The sequence below is a fragment of the Dipteris shenzhenensis genome, chromosome 15 (assembly GCF_047967505.1).
Source record: "Dipteris shenzhenensis isolate YYH24624 ecotype China chromosome 15, Dip_SZ_1.0, whole genome shotgun sequence".
In the NCBI taxonomy this organism is placed as follows: Eukaryota; Viridiplantae; Streptophyta; class Polypodiopsida; order Gleicheniales; family Dipteridaceae; genus Dipteris; species Dipteris shenzhenensis.
Genome location: NC_141610.1, coordinates 42620729 through 42629155, shown reverse-complemented (window position 1 = coordinate 42629155; position 8427 = coordinate 42620729). Strand labels below are relative to the sequence as shown.

Here is an 8427-nt window from a genome sequence, read left to right as displayed (position 1 = left end):
CTTCTTTCTCTTATGCTTATGCTCTTTTTCCCTCTTCTTTCTCTTATGCTTATTCTTATGCATGAGCATGTCTCATTTTCCTCTTTTCCTCTCTCTTTTTCCCCCTCTTCCCCCTCTTTCGATCTCTTTTCATAAGCATATGTATTTGCATATGCTTAATCTTTCTCTCTTTTTCTTTTATGCTCATATCCTCATGCATAAGAATAAGCATATCCTTTCTCTTTTCTTTCTCTTATGCTTATGCTCTTTTTTCCTCTTCTTTCTCTTATGCTTATTCTTATGCATGAGCATATGTCTCCTTCTCCTATTTTCCTCTCTCCTTCTCCTTCTCCTTCTCCTTCTCCTTCTCCTTCCCTTCTCTTCTTTTTTCCTCACTCTTTCTCTTCTTTTCATAAGCATATGCCTATGCCTATGCCTATACCTATGCATATCCTTCTCCTTTCTTTCTCTTCTTTTTCTCTTCTTTTCATAAGCATATGCCTATGCATGTCATTCTCCTTCTCCTTCTCCTTCTCTCTTCTTTCTCTTCTTTTTTCCTCTCTTCTTTCTCTTCTCCTTCTCCTTCTCCTTCTCTCTTCTTTCTCTTCTTTTTTCCTCCTTCTCTCTTCTTTCTCTTCTCTCTTCCTCTCTTTTTGTCTTCTTTTCATAAGCATATGCCTATGCCTATGCTAATTATGTTTGTTTTTTGTTTTTTATTTTTGTGTTTGTGTCTACGTTAGACATGGGATCACGTCGCACGTCCGACGAGTATGGACACCCTCGCAGGAGGAGACATCATGATCTCTATTCTCTAGAGGACTTTGATTCCTCTCAGGTGACACCTCAGGGGCCTACCCCTGCGACTACCCCTGCCGACTCCTCTTGGACGTAGCACTGTGACTACCCTTGGCCCGACTCCTCTCAAATGTAGCACTGCGACTACCCTTGGCCCGACTCCTCTCAGATGTAGCACTGTGACTACCCCTCAGGCAACTCCTTTACTAGCAGCCCATGGCTTTGTCGGGAGTCCCGACGAGTTTGTAGCACCGATGACCGATGAGGAGGCAGCGAGATTCTTCTCTCTGCTATCTCAGAGGACCTCAGCAATTCCCTCTCCTACACTGACGGCTGGACCTACTGCCCAGCCGTCCCCTCGTGCCTCTTCGACCGAGGTGTCATCACCTGGGTGTGCCTATTGTAAGGGAAGGAAGAGTAGGAGGGGACGCTTATGTTGTGCTGACTCGGGAGATGTAGACGAGTCAGCACACTCACATCCCTACAGGTCTCCACTTGGTCCCGAGACACAGTACCAGCTAGGTCCCTTGCCCTCTCCTACTCCCACTGCTACTCCTCACTCCGGAAGTGCTCACATAGCTTCCACTCACTCTGACTCTGCCACTACTATGAGTCCTCCTTATCCAGTCGAGAACCTCTCCTATCAAATCACGGCTGCCGGAGAGATAATAGAAGATAGAAAGGGCAAAGCAGTGATGGCCACCATGAGGTGGTTGATGATCCACCACTTCAAGAGCGGCATTGCTACTGATTGGTGGTATCAAGATGACCAAAAGAAGCAGGTGATCATCGATGAATTAAAAGAAAAATACCCTAACCTGCCAAATTGGGAGTTCAATGAGAATTACATACGACAACGCATGGGTTTGGTCTTGAAGCATCGTAGATCAACCTTGCGAACTTCCATCGCAAAGGGGATGGCTAAACCCAGCTGGGTAGACAAAGCTAATTGGAAGTTCTTCAAGAAGCAGAATAGGGACCATCCCCAAATGTTCGAGGGTTAGAGGAGGGCTGCGAGGAGACGGCTGGACGCCGTAGGTACTTTGCACTTTGGTGCAGGCAGATAGTTGGCATTTGAGGCAACCGTTGTAAGTCTTCTTCTCATTTAATGTATTGTTCTATTTGTTTTACTACATATTACATGCACTTTATCTAACTCTCGTAAATTGGGTCCACAGCAAGCTGCGATGGGTCATCTTTCTATAGATGCAGAGATGCGACGCGCGTTTTGCATAGGAACAAAGCCGTGGTTTATTAAGCAGGAGGCAATGGGAGTGACGGTCGATTGGGTTGAGGTGGCTGCTCACACGGTATAAGTCTACTCCTACTTATAATCTCACTTTTTAAATTGTTTTATTCTTTGAGTTCCAATCTAATTTTCAATTAATATGGTTTCACTTTTATAGTCAAAGCTTGAGCGTCCCATCACCGGAGGTGAGCGATCACGAGGGCCAGGAATCAGGCACGGCTCACGACGGTCAGGGAGCAAGCGTAGCTCACGAGGACCAAGGATCAGGCCAGCACGACGAGGACAAGGAGGATGACGATGATTCGAATGAGTAGTAGTAGTAGTTTGCATATACTTCGCCATGTATATCATTTTGTACATCGGCTCGTTTGAGCGATTTTATATCACCCTTTTCGAAAGGGTAATTTTGTAACAAACAATGTTGTATATCTTCGACATGTATATTCTTTTGTTGCTCGATCATTTCATTCGAGCGATTGTGTATCACCCTTTTCGCAAGGGAGATTTTGTAATAAAAAACTTTTTTTTGTAATTTAAAAAAAAAAACATTAGTGGGCCAAAACAGGGCTTGCTATGTCCGTGTTTAGCGCCACTAATGCTTTTTTTTTAGTTCTATTAATCGTTGCTATATAGCAACATTTACTAGTGTCGCTATATAGCGAAGATTATTAGTGTTGCTATATAGCGATGCTTATATAGCAACCGTTCTTTTCCAATGCTTATAACGACGTTAATAACGACTTTTGCGTCCGTTTTTAAAAAAAATTAGTATAAAAAACATCGGTATTTTTATCGAAAAAGTGCCTATGCCTTAAGTAGTGTGGGTTTCAACTTTGGTAGAGGGAAATATATCTACATAGAAAGCAACGAAAGATGTTAATGGGCTAATCAATTTTTCTCTCACTGTCTACCTATCTCTCTCTCTCACACACACACACTTCTCTCTCTCTCTCTCTCTCTCTCCCTCAGTCACAAATCTCTCCCCTATACTATCTCCCCCTAACACCCCTCAATCCCCCCATCTCTCTCTCTCTCTCCCTCCCCCCCTCCCCCTCTACTATCACCACAAGACACCCTCTCTCAACGCATGTACACATATAATCATTAGAATGCACAATTGAACTGAAAATGAAAAAAAGCTAATTTAAAGGAGAGATACAATTTGAAGGAAAGCAAGTTCGACGGGTAGGGTCCAAGTTCATGTCTCAAGCCATGTACACGTGCTGAACCTTCACCTTAAGTCCATTTTTTGTATTACGAAACCCAACAATGCGACCCTTCCAATGCTTCTCTTTCTTTGCTCTATCCTTGTCTAGAAACTTTGAATGGACCTATTGCAGATCGTTGCATTGTGACCCAAGACATTAACCTAAACTCATGAGGGATCCAAATATCACTGTTGTCCTTCAAAATGCGACCCACACAAGATTGAATTGATAGCTTTGGGCTAGGGGAAGGGGAGTGCTTCATTTTTTGGGCTAGGGGAAGGGGAGTGAATTGATAGTCCATTTTTTGTATTACGAAACCCAACAATGCGACCCTTCCAATGCTTCTCTTTCTTTGCTCTATCCTTGTCTAGAAACTTTGAATGGACCTATTGCAGATCGTTGCATTGTGACCCAAGACATTAACCTAAACTCATGAGGGATCCAAATATCACTGTTGTCCTTCAAAATGCGACCCACACAAGATTGAATTGATAGCTTTGGGCTAGGGGAAGGGGAGTGCTTCACCATTGTAGAAATAATGGGAGCAAGCAAAAGCAACACAGAGTAACGGTTTATAGGCCAAAACTGGATTTATGACAAGTAAACGTAGTCCTTCACCAACATCAAGGGGATTCATTCCCTTAAGTAGAACCAAAAAGGAAAAGACTAAGGGACAACAAAGCTAAACGGAGAGATATCGAAAGTCCTGTCCGAATAGCCCACCAGCAGTCGAAAGAAAGGAAAGTTCTCTCTTGCAGTAAGACTGCTCCTACCACATGTCCAGTCACATCAGTTTCTGGAGATTCAACAATCTTTAGCACAAGGCCCGAGATATGCTTTGCTGATCACGTAGAAGGAGTAAAGTACCAGGCCCGGCAATTTGCTTTGATGAGAGAAGTTGGCACATGAAAGCTCGAGGAGGTTGAGACCAAACGCCAGCGAGGAGCAGGAGGAGAAGGCAAGACAGCAACACATCCAGATTCCATAAATGTGGGCGGACTGGTAAGCATTAAGTTGAGTTCCTGGTTGAGCACCTTCCATAAAAGACCCTACTGCCACCGTTGTCAAGTTGGAACTTGGATCTGCGATTCTATTTCTCTTCTGTCGTCGCTGACCTGATAGCATCAACATGACATTTACCTTTATTCCCCCTGGTTCTAATGAAAGATCTGTACCGTTTGAAGGTCATAGCTTCGTAGAGTGGCGGGTTCTTGTCATCGATGAGCTTCTCCAAGGGTGCCAACAATACCTCATTTCCGGGATTCACAAAGCAGGCCAAAGATAATCGTTCCCGTTCTTTGTTTGCGAGAACTCTATGCTCGACACTCCGGTACTTCTCATTCGTCAAAATCTGAGCATGATTAGCAGATCACTAGGTTAAGACACAGCAATGCCGGCGTCGGCACGAGATTTCAAGGAGAAAACACCTACATGCATTCTTATACGATTCTAATAAGCAGTAATCACGAATGGATGTCTACGTGCTGTCTCATAGTCATAAGGGCTGCATTCGGGAAGAAAAACACGGCTACCTGAAGTTGGTCTCCGAGATTGATGATTAAAGCGCCGGGCAGTGGTTTCACTGATACCCAGAGTCCATTGTGCCGTACCTGGAGGCCGTCTACCCCTTCAGCTTGTAGCAGTACCGTGAGCCCCCCAGGATCGGAGTGGGAAGAGAGCCCAAGCGTTAAATCAGGTTGGGGGCACGCAGGATAGTAGTTAAAACGGAGAGACATTTCGCAATCCATCTTTCCACCAAAAGCCTCCTTCAACGCTGACGGTTCTAAACCCAAATTACAGGAGAAAGCTTCCAACAGCTTTTCAGACAAATCGAAGACGTACTGGCTATACTCCTCTATTGTCCCTCTGTTACGGAAAAGTGATCAGTCAGTTTGGTTGCGCGATGCGCCAAGCTGAAACCGGACATCGGATGTCCTTCCTACCAGTCGTTCAAGTTCGTTCATTTTTAATGAAGCTGAAATTTTAGCCGGATCGATCCAGGGAAAGTACGCACCTCCATTGTAACGGCTTTGTAGGCCACTTTTTCAGGTTTCTCTTCGATGTCGGTTGACAGTTGATGAAGAAGTAATCTCCCCAGTCAAGTACTGCACCTTTCTCAGTTCCAACGCGGCTTCCATACCCCTCGTATGTGGCTGGCTCGTTAGCGTATCTTTCCTTTTCCTGCGAGGGTAGCTGGAAAAACGTTTTACTCACAACAGCTGCCCTTTGCATCAACCACGGAGGCACACCATGATTAATAACTTGGAAGAAACCCCAATCTCTGCAAGCTCGATCCATGTCTATGAGGGTGCGGTCTTTTGTCTCCTTATTTTGGAGGCAAGCCATGTCTATGACGGGAAACTGAGAGATCTCAAGCTCCTCTGTAGGATCGTCTGGTCGGTCTGACTGCTTCCTGATATAACGAGAGGGCAGGGCGTTCAAACCGCTTTCAGCAAGGCTCTGAACTCTAGGAATCAATTCAGGCCATTCATTGTTGGGGAGAACACTGAAGAGCATAAGCTGCGTAACGGAGGTCATGATTTTGCGGATCAGTCAACGCGAAAGAATAAGCAGGTGACTGCGTTAACTCGTCCCCTGGATGGCTGGATCTATGGCATGGAAGTCCTTATATAGAGGTTTTCTGAGCAACGTGACGAAATATGCAGAGTAGACGATGGATTAGAATTTGCAGCGTGCTCTAATAGGCGCGCGCTACAGGGAAAATATATAAAGCACTTTTTCACGCTCACGTTCTCTCTTTCTGTCATGCATAGTTTTTAAGTATTGAGGTGTAAACAAGAATGGATATGGGCTCGTAAGAATTACATCAGGTAACATCAGTGACCCGTCAACTGATGCTGTAGTTGACGTTTCTTACGCCGTTCTGTCGCTTGCATGCATAACTTAGAAGTATTGAGCCCTAAACAACCATGGACATGGGCTTGTGGCATACCCGTGACCCGTCAACTGTTGCTGTAGCCGAGCCTTACCTCCTGCGGCACGGCATGATTTCCATTCTGCTAAGTGCCGACTGCAGACCACGCTATCTCTCGTTAAAAAGCTATCATTGGTAGGTGATGTGAAACATTGGACCATTTTCATAGATCTTTGCATGCGCCGTCAAGAAGCTCATGCGCTAAATGAAATTCAGCATGCGCATCCGCGATCCTTCCGGAAAGACAACCCCGAACTTGTCTTTCCCGGAACTTCCTTGTAGGAAAGTTCTTTGCCTCTCATGACCCGTATGAATTTGTGTATCATTGTCCTACAATATGAAAAGGCAATCTAAATTAATCTAACTTAAGGTCTTAAAGAAATTAGGATGCACATATTTCTTAAGAAACTAATATCGAATAAGTAAGAGTTTTAGTGGCACACCAAGTTCTTGTTTCGAAAAAGTGCCAGATGTTTAAGAAGACTTCAAACTCTTTTTCGTGTGAAGAAACTAATATGAAATCAGCACGAAGATCTAAAAAGTACTATGATTCTAATATATACCTCAGACAAAGGCGAATTGCACATGTCTTCTTTGCATGAGTTGTGCGAGTTAACAACTTGCTTTTCCTGCAAAATGTCATTCAAGAAAGTTCAAGATATACGATCTCATGACTAAATTAAACTTTGAAAGGTCAAGGATTTAACTTGATTATCAATATGGAAATAAAGAAACTAATTCAAAAGCAACATGAACACAACAAGACAAAGCAACTATAGACACGCTTGATAGATGTGCAAAATAGCGAGCGTGTCTATAGGCGTTGCTAGAATAGTGAAAATATAAGTGCGTTTAATAGCGCGTCTATTAGTGCATCTATTTGAGCATCTAATAGCGCATCTATTAGTGCATCTGCACTGAGAATTAGACGCGGATTTAGACGTGAATTTAAACACAAAATAGAGAATACAAAAAGTGAGATTTTGGTGCAGGCTGATAAATGTACATCACTGCTTTCCAAACATTGCCCATGATTACCAAAGCACCTAATTTTAATTTTTGGCAAACCCACATATACAAAAATTAAGTAAGGTGAGGAGAATGAGACAATATGTAAAATAGTTTTGCCAATATCAATGGTGGGCTACGGTTCAATCTCATCCTCAATGAGATCAACCCTTGCCAAACTATCTACTTCAAAATCCAAACGAGTGTTGAGATATACAAATACATTTAGCCCATGCTCTACACCTCTTTTTTTGCTCTTTGTGAAGGCCCCCCTCAAACACCTCATGCATACGGTGGGAGTACGAATTGTAGTGATAGCTCATTTTACCACCACCATCTCTAGCTTTGATAACCTCCACGGTGCATGAGGTAGAAAGACACGCCCATTTGGCCTCTCTTGTGGCGAAGCTTCACACATCCTCCCTGTGGTACGTAGATCCTTCCTTATGCCTTCGGAATCTCATGTCCGATTTAAATGTTCCCAGATGGTAGACGCCACATTGTTGAAGATATGCATGGGATCAAGCAGGTGATTAATCTTGAGGTTCGACCAATATGGTAAACGATAAAAAATGGAGTATCTAATTAAAAGCCGGCCAGTGTTAGCGGGCAATCTTTATTTCCATTCAATATATCACATAATAGTTACAAACCCTTACCGGCTCATGCTAAGTGGTGGAGGAGTCATGGAACCGTCCCAAATTCTCATCCAATCTCCTACAATGAGTGACTCTGGGGGGACTTCATTCCAAGGGGTGACATATCTAGGATGATCAGTGGAAGAAATCGATGGTGATTCTCATAGATGACCTTATTCAATGCATCTGCCCGTGAGGCAGCTAGCGAAGGACCACAAATAGGACATACATGGTAACCCAATGTAGCCAGACCTGAACAATAGATGTAATTAGGAGTTCAAGGTGGGTTTATGGTGCCACATCGATTGCCTACTCATAATTAAAAACTCAATGCTTACCTGAACACTCACCATAGCCTAGGAAGTCATGCATCATCCACATCAATTCTGCTTTGAAGTTAAAGTCTCGTGATGAGGGAGGCCTGCTCACATCATACACCTTGATACCTTTCCAAAGTATCTCTAGCTCATCAACCAAAGGCTCCAAATAAACATCAAGATTTTTTACTTTATGTTTCCCTAGAATTAGAAGGGATAACATAACATGTCCTTTCTTAATTGCCATAGAGGGTGGAATATTATAATTAATCACCAATATCACTGGCCATACATTGTA

General features: G+C 43.5%; 1 protein-coding gene across 1 annotated transcript; it reads right to left on the bottom strand.

Annotated features, from left to right (window-relative positions):
- Positions 1 to 4088: 4088 nt before the first annotated feature.
- LOC147893835 (jasmonate-induced oxygenase 3-like) lies at positions 4089 to 5792 on the bottom strand. Its single transcript, XM_087386608.1, has 3 exons — positions 5246 to 5792; positions 4764 to 5097; positions 4089 to 4582 (listed from the first exon to the last, which is right to left on the bottom strand). Exons 1-3 carry the CDS (start codon positions 5767 to 5769, stop codon positions 4322 to 4324), a joined length of 1119 nt encoding a protein of 372 aa, XP_087242734.1. The 5' UTR covers positions 5770 to 5792; the 3' UTR covers positions 4089 to 4321.
- Between the last annotated feature and the right edge of the window lie 2635 nt (positions 5793 to 8427).